Source organism: Uloborus diversus, chromosome 1, assembly GCF_026930045.1.
Source record: "Uloborus diversus isolate 005 chromosome 1, Udiv.v.3.1, whole genome shotgun sequence".
NCBI classification, from domain to species: Eukaryota; Metazoa; Arthropoda; class Arachnida; order Araneae; family Uloboridae; genus Uloborus; species Uloborus diversus.
In genome coordinates this window covers 124,271,884-124,298,368 of record NC_072731.1, presented here as the reverse complement: position 1 = coordinate 124,298,368, position 26,485 = coordinate 124,271,884, and the positions used below count along the sequence as shown (strand labels likewise).

Genomic DNA, 26,485 nt, shown 5'->3' with positions numbered 1-26,485 from the left:
GGACATCCTACAGACATCCTACAGACATCCAGACATCCTCCGGACAGAGAGACTTTCTGCTTTATTATTAGTAAAGATGATTATCTCGAAAATTTAATTACATTCCATTGCTTCTCACTGTCTCGTATACACTGTAAAAAAAGTCCGTAAAATTTACAGTAAAAAAACTGTCAGCCAGGACGCCAGTTTTCTTCCGTTTATTTTACAGAAATCTTCCGTATTTTTATTATTTATTCAAGCTGATTTATTATTTTATGAAGATTAAAAAATGATACTATACTTTCATAAATCCATTTCAATATTTACTATACTACTACGAAATACATGTATACAAAGGTAAATTTCCGAATATGCCTCTGTAACAGATGACAAAAAAACATAATAATAAAATATTGATTAGGTGCAATGAAATGGAAGTTGCAAACGATTTAAGACTTACTCGCTTTAAATAAATATAAGATCAAAAAACTCGAGCACGAGAACCAAAATCCAAACACGCGCTCGAAATTGCGAAGATTCGAAGAAAAGCAAAGTATAACCGGTTACAGATTCGAAAAAACAGAGAAATCCTGTATTTTATTACGAACAGTTTTTTTCTGTAAAAAATACGGATAACTTCTTCCAAATTTACAGTTTCTTTTTACAGTGTACTCTTTAAAAATATATCTTCTCAGGGATCAGTTTTCCTTAATCGATTTAAAGATAAAAGGTATTGAAGATATTTGGTTGTTTATCAACAATATTTACGGAAAAGTATGGTTTACTGTCTGTGATCCAGCTTTTGGCCTCCAACCAAGATCTACAGTTAGTAAAATATTTGGTTCAATACAAGAGTATTTATGAAAATATTATAGGTAAAGTAATTACTCAATTGCGGTCCCTGAACTCTGAGACCTTTGCATTTCCCTTTTTTGATGATACTTTAGGGATAGAAAAAAAAAAGATCAAAACATAGCAGGCTGCAAAATTAAAATCCAAAGTTGGAGATAATGAAGATGATTGTCATGATAGGGATACAAAAGCACAGCTCAAGCTGAAAGAAGCTTAGTTTATTGGACAAAGAAGTAGATTTTTTCATTTTTCCTCAAACTTTTTAAGAGCTACAATTTTTTACAGAAATTCGAACTCGATTCAAAGTTTTTTAATACTGATATTGATGAATAGTGTGAAAACCAATATTATATTAAAGCTAAAAAGATAGTAAACAGTTTAAGGGTTGTCAATTACACAGCTGAAACAGGTGTAAAAATTATTTCTAACTAACGACAGTTTCTATTATAAGTTATGTCCGAATGCAGGCACATTTTTTCACATTCATCAAAATACGTCATATCGAAGCCATTACCACTTTAACTTCTCAATGAAAAGTAATAACATAATGATGTATATTTTAACAGTGTAAGCAAGAAAATGCATTAGATTTTTTTTTCTTTTTTTGTAATTTTTTAGCTCTGCTTTCGCTTCTGAACTACTTAGTTATTTTATTTTAAATAAGCAATTTGTTGCATTTAATTTTTAAAGTACCTTCAAATGAAACCTTTTTGATGGATAAATTAAAATCAACAAAGAGCAAATAAATGTAAATGAATATTGTAATACTTTTATATCTTTGCATGAAAATTCCTTATTGATGATGTCTTCCATGGCCTGACCTGAAAAATGCCCAGTACCATTCTATAAATTTTGTTTAAAAATGGATAAGATAACTCATCACGAGAATAAAATTTCCTTTAAAATGAGACCAGAACGAAGTTTCTAGGATGAAAAGTTTTGGTTTTAAAGAAGAAAAACTACGATTTTTTTGCTAAAAATCACTGTTTTTCGTAAATTTGGCCTCTTTGCGGCACGTGTTAATATTATCGGATTGAGCTGAAACTTTGCAAATCATGTTTTCTAGTCCATTGGCACATTTTAGGGGGGTGCCGCTGAAGAAATTCGAAAATCGACTTTTTGTGACCACCCTAGTATATACATACGTACATATAGACGTCACGAGAAAACTCGTTGTGATTAACTCGGGGATCGTCAAAATGAATATTTCGGGTGTCTGTACGTTCCTAGGAATATATCCACGTGTGGTCGGGTTGAAAAATAATCTCAACATTCCTTCGGGTGTGAGCAAAATGGAAATTAAGGCCGATTTTTGAGTGAAAATTTTTAAGAAGTGAAAATGACTTGAAAAGTAAAAATGACTTTTCTAAATACACATCGCTCACTCCTTTCAAAAACGTCATAACTCAAAAATTACCGATTTTGAGTTATGCTATTTTTTGAACTGCCATCAATGAGTAGCTTATCCCTGCAAGACCTGCATTTCTATAACTTAATATTTCGCCGTTCGAGAGCAAAAGTCATTTTGCATTTTCAAGTAGCTTCGGAATGCTCTTTTCAAGAATGACCCATCTTGGGTTGTGCTTGATCCATTAGGCATGAAACATCTGTGTCGTTTAGTGGAAGATGATATTATTTATTCCAAAAACAGAATAGCACACAAAAAAAGAGCATTTTTCTTTCTTCTTCTTCTTTTTTTTTTTAATCAAGAAAGCACTATTTGCATTTATGTCGGTATTGTAAGGAAAATGAACACAAGACAGAAGTGATTCTTATATATTTTTTTACATTCTGAACTGTCACTTCAACCGCACATTTTCTCTTACCCCACGCTCTTGTTCTTTCTACACCTGACATACGCATATTCACAACAAAATTGTAGCTATATTTTAATGAAACAAATAGATTGTAAACAACGAGGAAGCTAAACGATACTCGAAATTCGCTTTTTTAACTGTTGGCAAATAAAGTGATAGTAATAAAAGAGTTAAATTTTATTAACAAATGATAACAAACTAACTTTCAAGGCGGAACTTGTGGATAACTATTTTTTATTGGCAACAGTTAAAAAGCGGAAGTATGTAACTTTATAATTACTGTAAATTTTCATTATTTTTGGCAACAATTAAAAAGCGGAAGTATTTTAACTTTATAATTACTATTATTTTTCATTGTTTTTGGAACAATTATAAAGCAACTACGTCACTTTCGTCACAGAAAAAGTTTACGATCAGAATTTCAAAGCCCTCGCAGAAGAAGGACTCCTCTTTTTTGAAGTTTCACTTCAAAAAAGAGCACATTATCGGTTTTGCTGGCATAATGATGTTATACAAGCATCAGTATCATCGACAAACTATAAACTCCATTAGTGAGTAAAGTGCTCGATGCAATGTAAACTGCTGTCTATGTCGGTATGATTTAACAATACAATGCATTACATTACAAGTTAAAAAGAAACGTTATCCTCAGTATTTATTTGCCGTGTTACTGACGGCACGCATATTAAATTACCACAGCATTTACAATAAGAAATTTATTTGGAAACCCAAGTTTGCAGCAGCTATTCTTGTAAGAGTTAGCTAATATAAGTTTTGTAAACAATAATATAATTATTTCTATTAGAGTCCTCATGTGTATATAGTTATCTTCGTACGTATTGAACCGTTGAAATCTTATGCGTTCCTGACACAGCTCAAGAATTTTGTTTTCTTTAGTGTTTTCTTTAACTCTTTGGTTTTTAAGTTTTTATTTATTATTTTTCTTTTTTTTTTTGTGGCAACGTCTGTCAGTGGTATGAGGTTCACCGCTTAATCTTTGTGTGACCTCCATCTTTCTTTTCTCACCTTCCTATTCTTTTTCCACCCTCGTTTTTGCTTTCGTTTCCGTGTTGATCTTCCACAGATTTTCGCTTTCGCACCGTTTCCTCCTCCATTGCTTTCGACATTGTGGCATTTTGCAATCTCGGTTTGGCAACACCTACTAACAGATCGCTAAATGCTAAATGGAATTTGGAAATCAGTGGAAAGACAATCCCAGAAGAAGAAAGAAATGATTAAAGGATGACTTTTTATTACACTGAGTAATGCATTTTGATATCTTTTCCCTTTCAGTGGGTACCCCCCTCCCCTTTTTGTGGTAACGAATAACAATTCAGGAAATAATACTCAAGCTCTTTTTTTTACAGCTGACCCAAGGGCGCAAAAAAGAAAGATCATCATCCTTGTGCATTGGGTAGAATTAGAGCGGTGTAAGACAAAAGAAAAATAATAAATTATTAAAAATTAAAAAAAAAAGAAAAAAAAAACAGACTGGGTCACAAATGTAGAATCAAGTTGGAAAATTGAAAATCCTTTCAAAAGCCTTATACTATTGAAAAAAATCAATTACAGTTTTTTTTTGTTAACAAATAGAAACTGGCAACAGATAAAATTTCAAATTATTGCTTTTAATTTCCTTGTCGTCCAACAGTGAATGGAGTAGTTTCCTTCAGTCAAAAGTACTACTTTTTCATTGAAATGTATAGAATGACAAAAAAAAAAAAAAAAACGAATTTTGACATCTTGAATTCAAATTATGTTTTTCGCAATCACAAGTGTGTGTGTATGTAGGCATGTGTGTTTGTGTCCAGGCATGAGTGTATGGGTAGTTGCGTGCATGTGTGTTTGTGTGTGGGGGGATATCTGTGGATGTGTGTATGTGTTTGTGTGTCTGTATGCATGTGTTTGTGTGTGAAGGTGTATGTATATATATGTGTGTGTGTGTGTGTGTGTGTGTGTGTACGTGCGTGTATGTATGCGTGTGTGAAGGACATGGATGCAACCTGGAGACGACTTTCGCTATAGGAGCAGCATCGTGAGGCCGGTCGACGGTGGTGCTGCAGAGGGTGGCGGCGGGAAAATAAAATGATAGCACATCAAAACGGTCAAATGAAAGCAATAAACAATCGTGATTGCTCAAAAAATAACATGGACCCAGAAAATACTTTCATTTTCCCAAAAGTTTTTTTTTAATTAATTTTTTTAAATGTCCGATTTTTCAAACAATTTGTGGTCTTTATGACGTCACAAATGATGCACTTTGCCGCATCTTTCTACTACGTTTTCACGTTACGATTATCAAGCAGCGAATTAAAATTGCGCTCTACGATTGCTACCAATCATATCATTGCCAATACACGTGAGTCAAGATGCGAATTAAGTATTTTGCACTGTGAATAATAATACGGAATGGCATTTCATCATTTGTGATGTCATCGGCAGAAGACATAAACAATGAAAGCGATCCGATTTAAGTAATTTTTTAAAAATATTAAACGTAAACAAATTTATCAAAAAACGGTTAGATCCTTTGTTTTTAAGCATGCTCTATCAGAAAAAAAAAGCTTTTAAAATTTTGGAAACGACCCCATTCGGTTACTAATCACTGAATAAAGGTTTAGCCGTATTTAAAATCTGATTTAAAAAGCGGTATAACTCCAATTCTATATAAAATTTAAGTTCCAAACACATTCTATCACACGCAGAAAAAAAAAAAAACTCTTTATTTTGATACTAAATTTTAAAAACTTTAAATATATTTTCACTACAAACATCGCGAAAAACCTTTTAGAGGTTTTTAATTAACATCTTCGTTAATTAATGTTATCCGAAGACGCAACCAAGCTAAGAATATTCTCAATCAACTCTCCTTTCGAACATTTTTTTTTTTTTTTTCAAAATTGGCCCGTCGTCGTTTAGGTGCTAGATTGCTACAAACAGATATACAGATACACAGACACGTCAAACTTATAACCCCCTACCTTTGTGTGTCGGGGAGTTAAAAAGTACAGTTTGATTTGAGCATGATTTTTGGTTAGTCTTCTAGTTTGTGTACCATTGCGTAAAATACATTACTCTGTTCGGAGTGCATGAGAATTGTCGCCTAACCGGAACTGATGTTCTGATGAGACTCACAGTGGTATGATTTAGAGCTATTTAGACGCTCTTAAGATGACTCAACTCTCTTACTACTACGTAATTGATGCAAAGTAAACAAATAATAGCTGGTAGCGAGTGCATGGAAGAAGTAAAAAGGATCACAATCAAATAAACAGTCATATTAAAAGAAAATTAAAGAAAATTTAAAATCAAAATCGAAACCAGTTCATATTGTGGCACGAAAAAACACTGCTTTACAATCTTATACTGTAAAAAAATTTCGAAACATCACTGATTATTTCCGTGTAATGTTTCTGGATTGCTACAACTTCCACGAATACAGACTTTTCACCGCCGTGAAAAATATTTTTAGCTACCGGTTTAAAGATAGACTGAGCGCGTTTAATAAGCATATCGGCTTTAGTTCGAGTACGGTCCGTCCATATTGACTAAGCTCCCAATGAGAGCGAAGAATTCTCTGGATAGTTGCAGCTTTGCAAGGCAAGAATTGCAGACAAGGGAGATGTTTTGTTCTCACTTACAATTCTGCTTTGACCATGGTTGCACTTGCATTGATGCTTCTGGAGCTTTCTTAGTAAATCAGGAAGGTTCTAATCAATTACGATAAGCGTACTTGATTTCCCTTGAAGGTTCCAGATTGATTTTAACCGAGATTTCCAAATTCTTTAGAAAGATTCAAGGGTAATTTCAGGAAGATTACTATCTTTTCGTGGACAACGTTCCTGGTTTTTGCAAGATGTTACTGGCAGAAATTATGCACATCAAGTGCCTATTATTTTCCAGAAACGTTTCTAAATCGTTTTTACAGTGTTTAAATTGAATTGAAAACAATTGTTCTAAAGTCCCTCCATTTTATAATTTCAACTTCTTTAATTTCAGTAACTTAATTTTCACGGCTCTGACCTTCCTTCCATCTTTTTCCCACCAGAACTATACCACTGACGTGGAATAAGTAAAATTTCACAATTAAAAAAAAAAAAAAAAAAAAAAAATTAACTTTAACTATATTGTATTGCTTTAGACCAGCGTTTCTAAATTTCTTTGATAAGTGGAACACCTTTTTTAAATGTCCACTGTTTTCGTGGAATCCCTGGTTTTTCGTTAATAGTAAAGTTTGAATGCAACATTCTGAAAATGCTTTACTTGCATGTGATAAAAATGGAAATTTGAAATAATATTTACTGTCTTCAAAAAGTAACTTTTAAACTATACCAGGATTCCAATAATGGGCTAAATTTAAATTCATACTGCAAGTTGTAAGGATAAATCAGCTGTCGTTGGTTTGAATAAAAGATTTGTATTGCTTCAATGACATTCTAAAGTCGCACATTGCCATTAAAAAGATTTTTAAGTTTTTTTTTTTTTTTTTTAATCTTATCTGAAGTTTGACCTTTTCTCTGCTGTTAACTTGGATAATAGTGATTAAAAGTTTCTCTTATATGTTACCTTTATTTTATTTTATTTTTTTGAATGATTAGTATAACTTAAAAGAAAGAATGCAATCTCGCGGAACTCTTCAGAGATCTTCGCGAAGTTCCGTGGGACACAATTTAGAAAACGCAGCTTTTGCCAAAAGGAGAAAAAAAAGTGAAAATAGTAGAAAAAAAAAAGAAAAATGATAAAGAAGAATAGAGGGAAAAAATTAAAATGAAAAAGAGAGAGAGAGAGAGAGAGAGAGAGATGGGGAGGGGGGGGACATTCAGACTTGAGGGGCACACATCAAAATGCCAAGAAGATGGTTTTCTTATTGAGGGAGTTTACAACGTTGAATAAAATCTAGGTTTTTCGTCATTATTATGCAATTTCTTTGTAGCTCACAATATGTAAAGCTTTTGACTCAGGCTGGCAATCACTGCACCTACTTTCACCTGACGGTGATAATCGCGTTGATAGTTACTTATTGTTTCGATGGATGAAGAACCGCCCGCGCGACTCCAAAATAGTCGCACATACCACTGGTGACTCAGAGCGAAATGCGAGATATTTTTACTCTTCCCACTTTTTCTGCATTCATTCACAATTCCAGTTTCTCTTCGAAGTTGCCCACTTTTCCCAAAGCTCCCTTTTCTAATGCAGAAAGTGCTCACGCCGCGCCGTGTTGGCGAAACGAAGATTCAGAAATCGTGCAGAGGGGTGCCACGATATAAAATTTTTGGGAGGACTGAATTCGTCAATTTTCCGAATGAAGCTCTAAATTTCACGAATGATGATAATTTTGCCGAATCGTCAGAGAAAATTTGCCGAATAGATAATTTTTCGGAGGTTACAGTGACCTCTCATCCGGGCACCCCTGGTCGTATCAGGGCACTGTTATTATGATAGAAATTAGATTATTTTTTTAAAAACAAAATTAGCCAGATGACATTGATTGTAAACTAAGCTGGCGGCGAAGCAAGCGCTTTGAAATCTTTTCACAGCATTTTTTTTTTCTTCAGTGAGTTAAGATACATGAAGCTTTTTCTGCGCGTTTGATTTTTATTGGAACAACGACAGTGAATTGCAATGTTCGAATACTCTACTGAACTTTAGAGGAGGAAATTGGGTTCTGTTTTCTCTTTCGGAAATTTTTAGATACATATTAACGTATGCATATTACGTTCTATATATATATTAATGAATAAACAATCAAAATAAATTGGAAAATGCAAAAAGCAAGAACACAAAAACAATACCAAAATGAAAAAAAGTGAACCAGGACCGATACTTTCTCATGGCGAGGACCATTCTGTTTAGCAAGAGGGAAGGTCCCAATAACTTGCTACACTCCCCTAGAGTTGCAAGTTATTGGGATCTTGCCTCTTGCTAAACAGAAAGGGCCTTGAGAACTTAGGGACCGGTCCTCCCCTTGAGAAGAAAGTATCGATCCCTGTTTCACCTTTTTTCATTTTGGTGTTGTTTTTGTGTTCTTGCTTTTTTCATTTTCCATAAATTTTTATTGAACTAGTTCTAATGTTTGCAATATCTTTGAAATTGCATTTTAAAATGGAAGTTTTAAGCATTTTCGTTTTTAGTAATTCATAATGAAGTTGAAAACAATATGTTTACAGTTTAAAATATAATTGTAACTATAGTGAAATCCCGTTATAACGATTACCAATAAAATGAAATATTTGTTTCAACGAAATAAGTTTTCAATCCCGATTTATTTTCCTTTTCATTGCTTGAATTCCATTACAACAAAAATCCATAATCACTATAATGAAAGTGTAATATCAATTAAAATCCATTTTGCAAAAAAAGTTTTCAGTTGGCTCGTTAGTCATTCAGTTAAAATATAAGGAGAAAATATTTTGTTTTCTCTAACATGGATTACAGACTGAAATTACTTTCTTCGTAACGGACAGTTTTAAATGTGTGTCTGCTGTCTTTGCAAATTCTCCACGACAGAGTTCGTTTTGTGATAGGAGTAAACTTAATCCCTATGTTAAACAGGTTTACGCCCTGTTTCGTGTCATGCTGTGGTCCTTGTTTTGCTCAAAGAATTGTGTATGGTCATTGTTCCATTGTCTCTCTTATGGGCGGTGCTGTTGTCGAAGATGTCTGGGAAAACACACAAATCAATCGTCTTCGTGTTCAACATACTTTACAGCCGAAACCATCTTTGTTTCTTTTAAGTAGAGCAATTGTAAACACGTTCCGCAATTGTCGATGTCAAAACTCGAATTTGATCATGAGAAATTCAAAATTATACAAAAAATGCTCTTACTTGTAAACAATTGGTTGAATGCAAGGCTTCGCGGTTGAAGAGTCGGAGTCGGACTGATTTTGGCGTAAAGGAGCCGAAGTCGGGAGTCGAAGGTTTAAAATTTCAAAAGTCGGAGTCTGTTACTTTCCCGGGAGGGGGGGGGGGAGGTAAAGGATTTGGAGTCTGAGTCGAAGGCTTGAAAATTCCCAGAGTCGGAATCGGAGCCAGTCATTTTCCCCCAATTTCTGCAAACCTGGTTATAAATACATCTAAAGATTCGATGGGAAACATCCTCTATATTATAGCCAATGATCGAGTAAAGCTCCTGACGTTATTAACAATGAAACTCGCGCCCCGGCGGGATAATTTGATAATATGTTTTGGTAATGTTTAACATGCAGGGAAAGGCTTTACTGTGATGAGGCAGAACTGGATCCGGTAACTTAATTGTTTTACTTATAAGACTGTGATTTCAGGGGAATGAAGAAACGAAAAAAGGGTCAACAATGAACGCTGTCTACTGGAGTTTAGGAATAATCCACTGGAGTTAGAGTTAGAATTCCAACTATCGAAATATCCCCAAACAGGCAATTGCTTCGTTCAAATGTAGAAACAATTTTCACCCGTCATATCTTGAAGGGCGATTTTATAGTGAAGAATAATTGTTTAAAATGTAAGCTACACCAGGTAAGGAAAAAAAATTGCAGGGTAATTTTTTCTGCTCTCATCTGGGAAAAAACCGGGAAGAATTTTTGAAAAAACGGAATAGGCAGTTCTACCTAGTATCTACTTCTCTCCTATAGCCTAGTGAAAGTTCACACGATTAGACATCACTGAGCCCTGAAATGAGGGATGTGTATTTTTTGAGGTTTTTGTGTTTGAAGTTTTCTGAAAATTAGGTAAGCCAGGAAATCAAACTGACAAATTCTGCATCTTATAAGCCAAAAACAATAAAAAAAAATTATATATTTTTTAATGAAATGAGGAGTTTACTTTCAAAACGGATTATACTCAGTTTTATATTTGTTTAGCAAAACGAAAAAAACGTTTTACGCGCAAACACTAACTGTTATAATTTCGAATTTTTCACAATATTTTGTTAGAATAACAAGTGACTCTTGGCATAAAAGTCTTGGAATTTTTCCTCAATTTTATTAGACCTAAATTGTCAATTTTATTTTGGATTCATTCCTTTTTGGTGTAAAACAGTCGATATCATTACGTGTGCAAAAAGACAAAAAAATAAAAACACTCATTTTCCTCAGAAATAAACTTTAAAATTGAAACGAAATATTCAACACTTTTTAATATATATATTTTTTTACTTTATTCCTTCCTACTTACTTTATTCTTTTCATCGAACATTTCGAAAAAAAAAAGGATCTTAGATCCAATTAAGTATGAAAATGAAACCACCCAAACTGATTCAAATAACAGCATTGTAGGTATTAATAGATCCCAATTTTCAACTAATCCCAATTTAATCACTTATTAATCACAATTTAATAGTAATATCAATTATTTAATATTAATTTAGCAATCATGATTTGAGGCCGCGCTTGCCTAACTGCACAAGGCGCAAGCAGGACCAAATTTAGCCCCATGCCGCCCTAGACAGATTTGAAATTTGCCGCCCCCTCCTCGAAAAGAAGCAAAATTTTCTTGCTCAAAAACAAAGAAAGTGTTCCCGAAAGTTAAACTGTCAAGCTTATGAAGAAATGATGACGTTTCACATTCAGGGGCAGGTCAGATGGGAGGTCACAGCGATTTCCCCAAATACAAAAATCCCTTATTCGGCAAATTTTGGTGACGATTTGGAAAACTTCTAGATAATATTGCAACATATTCTTTTTTTCTTTTTAATTTTTGAAATTGTTTTTCAATGATACCTAACGTTCCTCCTCATTAGATGTTATGTACTTATGTATGATATGCGTATAAGCTCGTGTTTTATCATTCGGTAAAATTAGTTCCTCCTCCCAAAAATTTTAGTTCGATGCGCCTCTGTTTATCTTATATCATTTTGTACATCGTTCATGGTTCAAGTACTGTTCTTGGGCAGGTTATCAAGCGATTCACATAAGACCAATTTAAATAATATTTATAGTAATTTATATTTATTTACAATTATCAATTGATAGAGCATGGCTATTATTTGTTCATGGCCCTATAGTTTCATAAAAGAATTCTTTGAAGTTTTATAGCATTTCCTTATAATTGCAACTCAGATGAATTACAGAAAAATGATATCGACATGAGTTAGACCTATAAGGGAAAATATAATGATGGAAAATGGGGAGAAAAAAAGTAACCGAGATTTGTCTCGAATGCTAAGCGTGTTAGTATGTTTCACATAAGACAGCATCTTTATTTTCAGAATTAATTAACTAACTTTGTCGTTTCATGATTTGCCGTCGTTTGCTCAAAAAGACATTTTGATTTCAGAAAGAAATAAAAAAACGATTACATTCCGAATTAATTCTGTTACTTTTAATCGAAGCTCTAGCCTAGTTATTTAATATCTGTATAGCTGAATCTTTGATGAGCACTGATATTTTATTAGCAAATTGTAACTGGATTACATTGCAAAGAGTTCAAAGTTTCCGCTTTTGAAAACGGCCTCTTTGAAAATAAGTATATATCACATTTAAAAATGTTTTAAAGTCTTTTTTTCGTTCTTCGGTTTTTAATTTGCACGTTTACTGTATTTAAAATCATTCAGCCTTTTTCGCTTGTCACTCATTTTCATTTTCCTCCGAGACTTAATATTAACAGAAAACAATTTTTTAATATTAGTTTTGTAAAAAAGAAAATAAACGTCAATCACTCAAGAAACCAGTACTGAATAAACTTGAGTATAGCACTAAAAATCTTAGTCAAACTACGATCTCATTTCTACTTTTGACAAAACGCAACGACACATTCTGCACTTGATCCGCTTTTCGTCTGCACATACTGTTTTACACTGATCTATTACCATAATTGAAAAAAAATTGATTTTCATAAGGTGTGTGAAAGTAATCATTATTAAATTGCAAGAAAAAAATCGTCTCTGTGGAAAATGAAAGAATTCTAATATTTTACTTCCAAGAATAACAAATTAATATTAAAATTGTGTAGTTAAAGCAAAATTTGCCGACTCTAAAAATTTTGCCGCCCTAGGCAGCTGCCTACTCTGCCTATTGGGAAATAGGGCCCTGGGCGCAAGGTGCTGCAATCTCCCGATACGGACGGTTATCATGCTTAATTGAAAATGCTCAGTCAGTGCCACGCTCCGCTATTTTATTTGTGAACTACTTTTGAATTAGAAGTGGAAAATTCAAATTTGGATACGTGTCCTTTTGATATGAAAGTGAATGAGTGGATACGGCTAATAAGGGATACGTTCCACTTGGCTATAAAAGACCTGGCGAGAAATAAAGGGATGGATATATACCGTTTAGGTGATAAAACCAATGTTTACGCATTTTTTAAAAGTAGATATAAAACACTTCTAGCAGAAAGAAATTCATGGGTCGATTGGGCGTATATTAGAGATTCTGAAAACGAAAAAAAAAGTTTTTTTTTTTTTTTTTAAAGTGGATATTATCCGTTTTGAAATTAAACTCCTCAAATGCTTATAGCTTCGTGCATATAAGTAATACTTTCACGAAAATCTATAAAATTATTGTGCTTACGAAGTGAAGTAATTACAGAAACTTACAGCTAATTCCGTGATATGTAGGATGAAGGATGATCAAAGAACGTTTTTGGTTTCTTCAATTTATTTCTGGTCTCCTAAATGCATGGGAAATTTAATTTTTATTGAAACATCAGTTGAATCATACTTTTTATGTGACAAAAGTTACAAAATTTACTCTTATTTCTCGAAAAGCAGTTTTTTTTTTTTGGTCCATCACTGTAAATTAATTGCTATTTTTCTCTTTAATTATAGTAATGTATAAAGCTGTGGCTCTAATAACTTTTCTGATTGGCGGCACCCTTTGAAGAATTAAAATTTTCTCATTGTACCCTAGTGTATCCCTACAATAGTAATGCATATTAATATCGTGGGCACTTTGCGGCACCCCTCGCCTTTCCCTTGATCACTCTAAAGTCTAAAGTGCCACGGCACCTACTTTGGACATCTTTGATATAATGTGTACCGATCCGTCAAAATTTAGGGGGCATCACGTATATCACCACTACTTATATTGTTATTACTTACAATGTACGTGTGTATTGTACATGAAGATATTAATATAAGATATGTTCAAATTTCGCCTGGTTGCATACCTTCATTCGTTTCAAAATATTTTGAGACTGCACTATGCAGTATAAAGCGAAAGGGAAGGGAATATTAAATAAGGTTTGCCCCCAGTGTCTTGAAAGTCGTAGTTGAGTCCTGTGTACCGTGATTTTCATTTTTTGCAGTTTTTAGAAAGGGGCCAGAGTTGTACCAGAGGACACGGGGCGCAGTTTTGGTTGATCGGGTGCCCTGGTCACGTGATTTCGGTTTCCCTTTCAGCCCCTTCTGTCTGAGTTCGTGGTTACTCCCAGGCTGGCAACAAGCTCCCTGACAACATTTCATTTGTGTTGGAAACCGGTTCTCCGTCGGCAATCGTCCGCCACTTTTACTTTAGCTCATGACCGCCGGCGATTTTAAAATCTCGATGTTTGTTATCTCCCAGAGAGAGAACATGTTTCGGACTGATTCCGACGTTTTCCATCTTAGTGGGAAGATTCGGAAACATCGATCCACCCCCTCTGAATCCCTCCCCGCTCCTCCAGTAGCGCATGCGGTCTCCCTCCGAGCCGCTCGGCGTTTGACAGCTCTGATCACCTTGCGATCGGAGTTGCCATCGTTGGCATTTCCCTCGCGCGCCTTGGCGCATATGTCAGTTGGCGTTTAAAGAGGAAAACTCTCACGTACTTAATAAAACACTAAAATTCAGCACCCGGCTAAGTATCGTACGACGGGGATTGAACCCTAATCGAGCGAAATTTGAACGGGCCCAAAAACTGCTACCATTCAAAATTGGTAAAATGAGTTTTTCTTTAAACAAAAATTCAAAAGGTACTGTCATTGAATTTTTGCTTCAGGAACCTGCACTTCTATGCAGGGCTGATGGGCACTGGGTATTGCCTAATGGTTCGTATATTTCATTAAAAAGTAATAATTTTATAGGGTTATGACGAAATTGTTTGCTTAAGATGTTACACATAAGTTTGTAATTTGTTAAGCAGAAAAAATTTGCTCATTAATATTTTAAAGTATTATTTTTGATGAAATATATGAGGTGTCACGAGCGGGATAAACTAACCGTTATCCGTGAAATGACCCTTAAGTTTTCAAGCTTTCAGCATTTGTTCTGAAAGGCTTGAATTCTCTATATCCCCCTCCCCTTTCCGGAAAATAATAATGTATATTTATTGTGTAATTTTTGGTTGCACCTACAAATGACAGGATCGAATGTTAAGAATCGTTCTCAATGTTATTTTAATCTAATCATAAAACTACGTACAATGATACTAACAGTGACATTTACAGCGGCATAAACAACTAGATCAGAGCTATTGCCTAAGGATTTTATAAAATTCTCAGATCCTTCGCTAAATTTGTATTCTCAGAAAAGGAGGATCCTTTTGGAAAAAGGAGAAGACATTCGATCTTTAAAACTCTCTCCCCTCACAGAAAAAAGGACCGAACTTTCATAAAACTTCTGGCCATCTTAAAGTTTCTAAACTTTTTAATAATACAGTTTTATATTTTCTTACTGCGGCGAAATTTATTTGAAGCTGAGTAATTTTATGATATTAAAATAATTCATGAAATTGCTCTTATTTTCTAATGCAGTAGTTTATGCATATGAAAGGGCTGTTTTGATCAAAAAACCAGTTTCAGAAGGTATTTTTGATTAAAAAAAAATCCCCTTCAGAAGGTATTTTGGATCAAAAAACCCCCTCCAGAAGGTATTTTTGATTAAAAGAAACTTTCCAGAAGGTATTTTTGATCAAAAAACACCCTCCAGACCAAAAGGTATTTCTGGCTGCGCTAGTGGCTCTGATATTTAACAACAAGGCAAGATTATTTATATTTGATGATTTATGTACAAATCTTTGAATTTAGGGGACATATAGGTCCCATGATGGTCCTAAAAGGGTTGAAGTATAGAAGTCATGCAAAGCACAATGCTCTCCCTCTGTAAAACGCTCATCCAAAATTGAAACATCCCATTTTCTCGTATGACAATGATGGCTTTGTGTTATTAAATGTCCAAGGTTTTCGACTCCTGATTATTTATTATTTTATAACTTTCTTTCATCGGTCAAAAGTACTTATTTCAAGTAATATATTTCAGTAATAGTTACTTTAAAGGTTAGTACTAAAATTGAAACTTAATACCTTAGTATGTATGCACATTAGCACAGAGACCAGTAAAATGTGAGAAACTAAAAACAAAAAGTAAGGAAAAACACAATACAATTTTCAATCGCAGGAAAAGCGCTATCAGTACGAAAAAGTAAAAATGAATAATATGTAAAATCAAAAAAACACCACACATACTGTTTACAGGCAGCAGCAACTATAATTGTTTAGAAGCAATGAGTAACAAGATAAAATTGCTTTAATTAAAATTGGGAAAAATTGAAAATCGTAATCGTTGGCTAACTGCATATAATAATTATGATAATGTAATTAAAATTTAGCATAAAGTATCAGATGTTAATAACAATACTCATTTTATATGGAAAAAATAACTTTTTTTTTTTTGAGGAGAAATTCAACATAATTTAAAGTTTAGAAATCAAAATGTTACGTTTTCTTGCCATTGCTGAGCCTACGCGTGTGTGTGTATGTTTTAATTTTTTCTGCTAGTGCTTTTTTTTCTCTATTCGATAGGTGAAGACTGAAAAATATTTAATTTTTACCAATTAGGGTTTTTACAATTCTTTTCGATTTCCCCCCGTCAAAATTTCATTTCCATGTCTTCTAAATAAATAACTTTGGGGTCATTCCACGAAAAAGTCACTATTTTGTCCTGCATGTGACAGCTCATATATTTCATTACAAAGCAATCATTTTAAAAAGTAAAGAACAAATTAGCTTAAGAAATCACTTATATGCTGGTAATTTCTTAAGCTACAAAATTTGTTAATTACTCTTCTAAATTATTAATTTTAATGAAACATACAGGTTGTCACGTATAGCACAAAATGGCCGTTTTCCGTGGAATGGCTCTTTAAGGATTCTTGTTGGTACAATTACTAAATATTTTGTGCTGTTCAAAGCAACCTTGAAGATGAGATAAGAATTAAAAAAAAAAAAAAACATTTTTATGCTCGTATTCTAAATCAGAAATTTTTTTTTTCTCGTGAAATCGGTCCGAAGCAAATCCGCCCGTTTGTTAAAAAAGATTGCATTTTCTCCGCAGAGGAGAGGAAGTTATTTATTCATTAATTTTTTGAACTGTGTAGAAAAATAGAAGTGAAAACTTACTCAAATTATAGAATGAACCTAGAGACTCAGGAGTCCAGGCAAGATCTTTCGAACTAAAAAAATTTAATTCGAACTAGAGAAATTCCTGAAAGTTTATTAGAGAGGGAAGGGGTCGATGTAGGAGTGATGAATAGCCCCACACAGACACTTAACTTTGCATCTCAAAATCTTATTTTCATATTAAAAATTAAAAGCAAAAAACTAAAAAAATAACAGTTTGAATTTTGACCTCTTGAATTCAAATTATGTTTTTCGCAATCACGAGTGTGTGTGTGTGGGGGGGGGGGGGGGGTACGTTTGTTTGTGTGTTTTGGGGTATGTGTATGTGTGTGTAGGCATGTGTGTTTATGTCTGTGTGCAGGTATGAGTGTGTGAGTAGTTCTGTGTATGAGTGTTTGTGTGTGGGGGGGGGGGAATGTGTATGTGTGTGTGTAGGCATATGTGTTTGTGTCTGGGTGCAGGCATGAGTGTGAGGGTAAGTGTATGTGCAGGTGTCTGTATGTATGTACGCCTGTGTGTGTATGTGTTTGAGTGTGTGTATGTTTGTGTGTGTGTGTGTGTGTGTGTACGTGCGCGTATGTATGCGTGTAAGCAGGGCTGTGTCCAAGGGGAGGGTTTTAGGGGTTAAACCCCTCCCATAGGGGAAAAAATAAGTCAAATGAAGAAAATGTATAGTTGACTTAGATTAACTTTAATGTGAAAATTTGCGTGCAGCGGTTTTTTTTTTCCTTTAATTTTCTCTTTGAAGTTTTTCTGCAATTTACAACTGTTAAAGCTTTACCAACTGAAGTAATATTTTGGAAAAACTATGGAGGAAGAACCGCTGAAGGATTTACTATTGCTTAGCTTATTGTAAGGAGGTTATGATGTATTTGGCATAATGTTGCAGCTATGAAGATGCATTGGTGACTGTGTTTGTAATGTAATTTACATCTGTAATAAGCTCTTTTTTGTGCAGCTTATTAAGCATTATTTCAGACTATAACAACTGATATATAAGCTGCATTATAGAAGAATCTGTGGACAGTATCAATACTTATTGCAATATATCGCATAGTAAACAGATTACGTTGAAAAGAAACAAACAAGGTTTGATTAAAGTGAACCTGTAAAATGAAGGAATATTTCGGTCCCTTGTGCAGTTAGAATTATCCTTCTGGGGGAGGGGGGTACAGCAGTCCTTACAGTTGTATAAACGCGCCATTTGTCATGAAACTAAAGATTGTGAGGGATTGAATTCCCCCTTCCTCCAGGTAAGATTAAAAGCCCTTCCTTCATAAAAATCTGGACACGGGCCTGCGTGTAAGTGTAGGGTATTGACAAAACCTAGAGATAGTTTTTGCTAGAGGAGCAGCATCGTGAGTCGGCCGATCGGAAGGTGCTGGCGGGAAAATAAAATGATAGGACCTCAAAACAGTCGAATAAAAGCAATAAGCAATCGTAATTGCTCAAAAAAAAAAAACTTTGGAACTTTTGTTTGCTGACTTTTTTTTAGTAATATTTTGCTTGTATGATAGATGAGCACTTTTGTTTTTATCGGTTTATTTTTCAAGTGTTTATCTTTTTACTTCATTTTTTATTTTTCTACAATATTATTGTTGACAAATAATAAATAATAATTCAATTTTTACGATTAATGATGAAATTATTCAAACTCAGTTTCTGTAATGCTTAGTGATCTCTATTTCGCTTCGAAACAAGGTCGCAACTGTTTTCCAAATTTTCCCTTTCTAAAATCTTAAGCTGGTCCTCTTATCGGGGCTTACATAATTTCCAGAGGAAGAAGAGCATTAGGTTATCAGGTTCGTAAACAGTTACCGGTAGTTTCGTAACATTTAGTGACCACTTTCTAGTGGTAACTAACTATTTTAGTTATGTTTAATTAAAATAGCTAATGCTAAGAAAAAATATTAACGTTTAAGATACATATTAATTATATTTCTAATTAAGGTATACGAAAAGGGAAGAAAATATCGTTACTTACAATACTTCTTGCAGTGTCACGAAGTTGGCTTAGGGGGGCAGGTTTCATAATAGTTTTCAGTACTAGCGCAGCCAGAAAAACCTTCTGTTTTTTTTTTTTTTTGGATCAAAAATACCTTCTGGAGGGGATTCCTTGATCAAAACAGACCGTTCATGTATTTCAACTACTGTATTAGAATACGCATTTATGTTAAAAATCATGCCTCTGGGTGAGCCCCCCCCCCCCACTTCGCTGCGCCACTGGTTTTCAGAAATCGCGATCATTCAAAAGAAAAAAAAAAGAGGCGGTTTTGAAGACTTTTTGTACTGATTAACGACAGCTATCTTTTTCTCACTTTCCCGTTTCGAGTCTATCGTTCAGTTTTTTGCGGGAATCATAAATAATATACTCTTTCTATAGAGACGTCCGTATTCGTAAATGTGTACAATACGTACTTAAAATAATTTTTCTACTTTTAATTTTTTTGCCTTTTACCGTATTTCGAAGAGCTGACGCTTCTCGTTTCCGCAAAATTGCATTTGCTTGGGGAAGTTCATGAAATAAATGCCAATTTTAGCAAGATTAAACACAGTGGATTAAACACATAAATCCACAGAAGAAATATCTATCAACAAAATTTATCCATAAAAGTGAAGGTTGGGCGGTAGGGGTCATTTTTGTTACGGGAGTCCTAAAATTACAGCCCTTCTTCCGACCACAGCAATCGGTCATCCTTCCCCATCCCAGATCACCTTCAGGCGCTTCTTTACCTGTTGGCGCGAATCTTTACTCCGTTTGGCGAAGTTGCTCATGATCGTCTGCTACAACCCTGCGCGGCTCTCTCCGGCCGATCGAGTCCCTTGCTCAGAAAGATCGCGAGTGTCGCGTTGTGTCTATTATGGCGTCCCTCACATGTCGTGTGCAGTACCTGAACGACATCGACCCCTTTTCGGCGTCCACTAATTTTCCCGAGCCGGCCCGACCCCCCCTCTACACCCTCAACGTCAACATCCCCCTCGTGAACCAGGTGGCTGGAATACACCGGACGCTGAAGGCTCCGCACAAGGTGAGTGCACCCCTTTGTTGTTGTCTGTCATTCCCCTTTCTCCACCGATGGCGACGCTCGCTAATTAGTCCCGTCGCCGTGGATAGCGAAATTCCGAAACCTTACTCATCAACAGCAAGACTGTCACTGGTGCTGTTGACGAACAAATGTGTACGTATGTAACCGAAATCTGGTAAATGTCGACATTCGCCGGGGAATGTCAACATTCACATGCCAAAAACATTGGCTCCAGACAAAATATTTCCTGTAAATAACCGGCGAATGTTCAAATTTTCTAATTTCAGTCTTTCACAGTAATATAAATGTATTGATATTGGAGGAGCGAAGGAATAAACCCTTCTTATTCCTTTGATTATTGCTTTTTTGACAGACTTGACCACCTGAGATTGTTGGGTCCCGAGCTCGAGTTGTTTTCATCCGCCTGAACTTATTGCAACGCAACGCAAAATTATCGAGTTGCTCGAAATGCAATACATAATTATTCAAGTTTTCATTTGGAGGTCTATGGATTTATACTGTACTTGAATGCTCTATTATGTCTAGGGTCCAATTGACACATGCCTTATTCTGGACCTATTAACAAGGCCGAAATAAGATATTGCGGAGCCCTAGGTTCTAGGAAAAACTCTTTCCGGGCTATCTGTAGTCAAAACACAGAATTTCACGGGGAACCAGCTATGATGCGTTGGTGCTCATCACACTCAAAATTTTTGCTAGGTGAAAAACAACCTACACATTAAGTAAACAGATGAAAAAGGGACATAAATGAAGGAAAACATCTTATTAAATAATTGTTCTAAAATAAATTATTAAATAATTGTTAGAAACAAAATTTGACATTTGAGTGCTTATGAAAATCGGAGGTCCTAGGCCCATGGCCCATTTGACCTACATGGTAATCACCCTATTTTTCACTACAATCATTTCAGTTTATTGTATATATGCACCAATGCTATATCATCAAGGAACTGTCCGTGATATTTTGCTGAAGTTCTTCCTGCTCTTCTCCATCGTTTTTTTTCTCTCTTCTGTTTTTATTTCTTGCATTTGCTCTCTCAATTAGTTTCGAAAAGTAAAAATTAATTTAAAAAAATAAATAAACATTTTTCTTCTTTGTGAAAGCACATTATGAATTACCGATAAAGAATGGTGATTAAGGTTCTATTACATCTAGAAAATGATTGCGATCGAAATTATTGTCCAAATGCAAATTTTTTTTACAACGATTTCACGTGGAAAGTTCTAACAGTTGCAATAACGTTTTGAAAAAAGTTTGTCGCTGCTAGCGAAAAGCACAGACCGTTTTGAATCCAAATGAAATAGCCGACAATGACGTAATAAAAACAAAGATAATCGGATAATGTTACATTTATGTATATATGTGCACACATACACACAAACATAGAGATTTTTAGCATCTTTACAAGCTCGTATTGAAAATAGAAAACGCGGAAATATTTAGCCAAGCCTATTTCTACGCTGTGTATTGCAGTAAAAATTTTGCATCATGGAAAAAAGAGGGAAAATAGTAGTTCGACGAATTAAAATATGTACTATTACGATGTTTTATTGTTTTTCAAAAGTAAATGTCAAACTTTCTATCTAAATGTTAAAAATCAAAATAGTACACATCTCTTCTTTCCTTGTTTTTTTCGTTTCATCATTAATAAGTTAGTTTTTAAATGAAATCAATCACTATAATTTAAGTGTTCACTCTTCCGAAATGAATTTCCTTTCTCTAAAAAATGACAAGAAGTATTTTCACGCTTGAAAAAATCGGTATCTCTATTCATATAAATTATTATAAAGAGATTTTCTGACCATAAAGAAACGGCGGTATCTTTACTATGGGTGCAATAGGAATAGGTAATATTTTTTGTTTCTTATTTTGGTGGGCAATGCTTCGGTAAGCGGGATTGCTGTGATGCGAGTGGCCTCCAGACAGTCCATTGTAGTGCCCTCCTCGGCGTTCCCACGAACCTCTTTTCGCACACCTTCCCGCTTCCTGGGGGAGGGTCCGGAATGCGTCCTTTTTAGTTGTTCGTGGCGTTCGGTTCTATCCCCCACCCCCCAAACACATGCGTCTCCTTCCCAAAAGCATGAATTTGTAGAACGTCTAATGATGTAAACACTGTTGACTCACCGCATACTTTTCGAAATTCTTTAAATTGTTGAGTGGTTAAGTAATTTTTGTTTAATAAATAATGAAGTAAATATCAATCAAAGTCTGTCCATTGAAACTTGACTCAAGTAACTTCGTAGCATTGTAGTAAGAATTGCCAGTGAGCCTGAAATTTAGTGTCTTTAAAAAGTTACTGGCCGCTGCGGTAAAATAACCGATGCAAAGGATGTACTAATGATGAAATACCTTGGAGTATATTATACGCAGGCCGCGACTATGATTTTGAAGACATTGGGCACTAAACTTTTTTTTTTTGGGGGGGGGGGGAGGCCTCCCTCCCCTCTCCCCTCCGCTCATTCTATATAGTAAAACAATAAAATATTTTGATACTAGCGCATTAATACAGCCATGTTAAATTTGGCAAATGTTTATAACAAGTAAAACTGATATACCATACGATAACTGAAAATTATTATGCAAATTGTCCTCAAAATTTTTCCCGCTGCTGTAAACTGTAAATATCAAAATTATGTATGATACAACTTTTAATAGATTAAACTTGTTTTGAGAGAGAGATTAAATTTTTTGTATGGATTTTTTTTCTAGATTTAATATTTCCATCTTGCTATAGTGCGATATGAAGTGAGTAAGTAAAACTTTACCAACAGATTTGGTTCCCCATGTGTCCATGCTTTAGTGTGGCCCATAATCCGACAAAATACTACATTATTGAAATTGTTACCAAAATTATCTAGAATATTAGAAAGCCACCATTGAATTTCAGAAAATGAAACCACCTTGCAGGGTATGCTTCTTATTATTCACTTTTAATAACCGTGTACATAGGCAAGTAATCGAAAAAAAAAAGAGTAAAAATGTGCGTGTACACGCAGGGTTGGCAAAAACCCGGGGTTTTTTAAAAAAGCCCATGGACACAGGGTTTTTTGGGTTTTTTTAAATAAAACCCAAAAAAACCCAACTAAAGCTGGGTTTTTTAAAAGAAATGTGGGTTTTTTTGTCTTTTTTTAGGGGAAAGGTGGGGTACTCGTAGCATATTGTAGCATAAGTATATGGACAAAGCACAAAAATTGTCTTGATAAAAAAAAGCTGGAAAATTCGGCGTTTTCTGAAGAAGGGTATAAAAGACGACAAAATTCAAGAATGGTGAAGTTTCAGATTTTTTTAGTTTCCATGATAACCAACAGTTAAGGCAAAGTTACTTCTTGAGTGATAAAATCTATTGTTTATTTGTTCGTTTTTTATTGCGACATTTTTTTTTTTTTTTTTTGTATTTTACTTTATTGTATTTCATTTTGTTATTCAAAACTACTGTAGAACCTCAAGTAGTTTAAATCCCTTTTTACTGAATTCCAGCCTAATTAAGACATTTCATTGAATTTTATGTTGCCTGTTTTTCTATTTCTGTGTACAGAGTAAGAAATATTAAACTTTTTCGTAAGATAATGAAAATACTGTATATCCTATTCCGTTTTCTGTCCGACCATTTGTAAAACCTGTTAATTTCTAAAAAATATACCTTGTTATTCGAGTTTTGTGACGTGTTAGTTTGCAGAAAATAATTCACATGATAGCCTTTTAGCTAAAGTAGTATCCTTTGTACAATATGCAAATACCGAGAAAATCTGACGTGACAGGACTTAGTCAAGATAATTTGAGTTCCTTATTGACCAGTTGAAGGAAAAAGTTAAATATATTTATTTAAAATCTTTGAAGCATTTTTTAATGCCCTTAAGAGTTAAGAAATACTATTAAAGTTCAAAATTCATTTTTTATGTCCATTGCCTATTGTGAAGAAGAAATAAAAAAGAAGTTTAAATTGCAAAAGTATTTAAATTAATTATTTAAAAAAAAAAGTTCTCAGAAAATTTTAAAAAACCCAAAAGTGGGCTAAATAATGGGTTTTTTTAAAATGGGTTTTTTCAAAAAAACCCATTGGGTCCAACCCAATTGGGTCCAATCCGGCCAACCCTGTGTACACGTGAAGAGAATAATACTTTTAAAATTTCTATTAATATTTGGGAACTTTTAAATGATTTTTTTGACGTTAGTTTTATTTATATTAATTGATAAAAAGCACGAGTGAGCTGTCAGTTTGGAAAATAAACTGAGAAATCTATAAAGTGCTAGCCAAGAATAGTAAACCTTCAATGATTTGCAAAGAGCCTTGAAAAAGTATTGAAATAAAATATAGTACTGTTGTGTACTATAATTTGAATGGAAATATATCGCAATTTATTTGCGATAAATCTATTAATATCAATTAAGTTGGAGAAAAATAATTTTTGTTAAGAGTAACTTTGATGTGCTTTCCCTGCGGTGCTGTAAACTGAAACAGAAAAACAGTTTTACAGTTTTATTCTCATAATTTTTGTATTATCTTTTTCCGATTTTTATACCTGTTAGTATGTTATGTTTATATATTATGTGGTTGCGTGAATTTCTTTATTGATTTAACTAGAATGAACTTATATGATTATTGTTGAAATTCGCTATGATATTGAGAATTGTATTTTGTTAATAATAGAAGGTTTTAATTTTGCTGCAATAAGTTCAAATTATTTTTAAAAATTGAAAAAAAGAGTTGTATCGCATATTGACTGTCACCACACTGATTGCATGTGTTTGATTTTTTTTCATGAACGGGACTAATTTTCTGTTTTATAAATGACAAAAAGAAAGAACTTGCTTGTTATGGGTATTGGGGGGGGGGGGGGGGAATGTGGAGCGGTAGTTTTATAGCTCTAAATATGTCGAAGTTGCATGTTTGGTTTTTTTTTTTTTTTTGCTTGTAAAAAGATGTTTGGCCATTCATTAGCGAAATCAGATTTTCAATTTTCTCTTGAAGAGGAAAGGGTTTAGGGGAGTATTTCAAAATAGTCTTACATGTTTTAATGGATTTACATTATCATACTAAACATTTGGAGGTCCCATTTCTGCGGCTCTGGTGCGCCGATAGATTTTTGATTTAATATCAAATAGTACGTTTTAAATTTCCATTCTCTACTTTTTACTAGACGCTGCTCAGCGATTTAATGAGTTAGATTTTCTTGTATTTTTCATTTTTGAAGAAATGGTAGAGTTAAAATGCGCTTATTCTTTATCATATTTATTTGTTATAGAAATCCTTAGATCATCAAAATATTTAAATAATAAAAGCAACATTAAATAAAGCACAAAGTTTGAAAATTATTGCCGACTCGTGTTTCGATTTTTTTATGAATAAGACCACTTGTTTTGCATTGATAAAGGGTTCCTTGAAACACGAGTCAGTAACAATTTGTAAATTTTGTGCTTTATTAACATTGTTTTTAATATTTTTTTCCAATGTGCCATTTAGATAGTCTACATTGGTGTCAAATAAACACAGCTGGAAAAAATGTAGCATTTTGCAATGTACCTCGTAGTCGGGATGCACCGATTAATCAATAATCGGCCAAATTTCCTATTATTTATAATTGGTCAATTTTGGCTTAAACAGTAACTAAAAGTACTTTTTTTATTGTTTGAAAAGAAATGTAAGTGGTGGTGAGATGGGTATATGCATGTCTACGTGGATTATCATCAAAATAAATAAATAAATAAATAAATAATAAAAAAATAAAAATAAATAAAATAAATAAAAATAAATCAGTTATTGTAGTCATTGTTTAAAAACAGAACTTTTTTTCCATGAAAATTGAAGATTGAAGCAATATTATTTGTTTTTTATTTAATGCTGCTTTTAGCGCACATATACAGTGTTCCAACTTGTCCCATGTGGAAATCTTTTTTCTCCTAATCTATCTTTAGCATAGTGCTTAGAGAATGCCTCGTAGTTTTCACAAAGGATAGGACCTGTATTAAGTTACTGCTACTACTAATAAAAAACGTAGATAAAAAACGTAGCTGTTAAATCAAAAGTATTTACTGATACTAATTGATAACTAACTAAATATTTGAATTTTAATCCCTAGTTATCAGAATGCAATTTTATTAACGAGAAAACAAAATTAGTCTACAGAATTTAAATAAAAGCTAAAAAAAAAAAAAAAAAACATCATCAGTCACGGAAATAAACAAGCTAGAAGTTAGTTCTGGAAAATCAAAATTAAACTAAAACCATAATAAATAAATAAATGGTGATGGAAAAACTGTAGCATTAAAAATCATTATTACCACAATCAATGGCAATCGGTAATTGGCCGATTATCTTCTGCTGATAAGGGGCGATTCATTAATTACGTAAGGATGATTTTGGCAGATTTTGACCCCTCCCCCATGTAAGGGTACGTACGAGTTTTCAACCCTCCCCCGTATTCTTACGTAAGATTCTATTTCGTTTTTCAAAATAATAAAATAACAAGTTTTACATCACTGGAATCGTTTAAACCTTTTTGTGTA

At 33.8% G+C, this 26,485-nt stretch overlaps 1 protein-coding gene across 2 annotated transcripts in view; it reads left to right on the top strand.

Annotated features, from left to right (window-relative positions):
* The window catches only part of LOC129231810 (FH1/FH2 domain-containing protein 3-like), a gene marked incomplete at its 3' end in the record, with an annotated part of 200,123 nt that overhangs the window by 39,094 nt on the left and 134,544 nt on the right, over nucleotides 1-26,485 (top strand). The window contains 1 exon segment of one of the 2 annotated variants that reach the window (XM_054866190.1): nucleotides 19,794-19,962. Coding sequence (XP_054722165.1) covers nucleotides 19,795-19,962 — 168 coding nt within the window. 2 annotated transcript variants of the gene reach the window in all.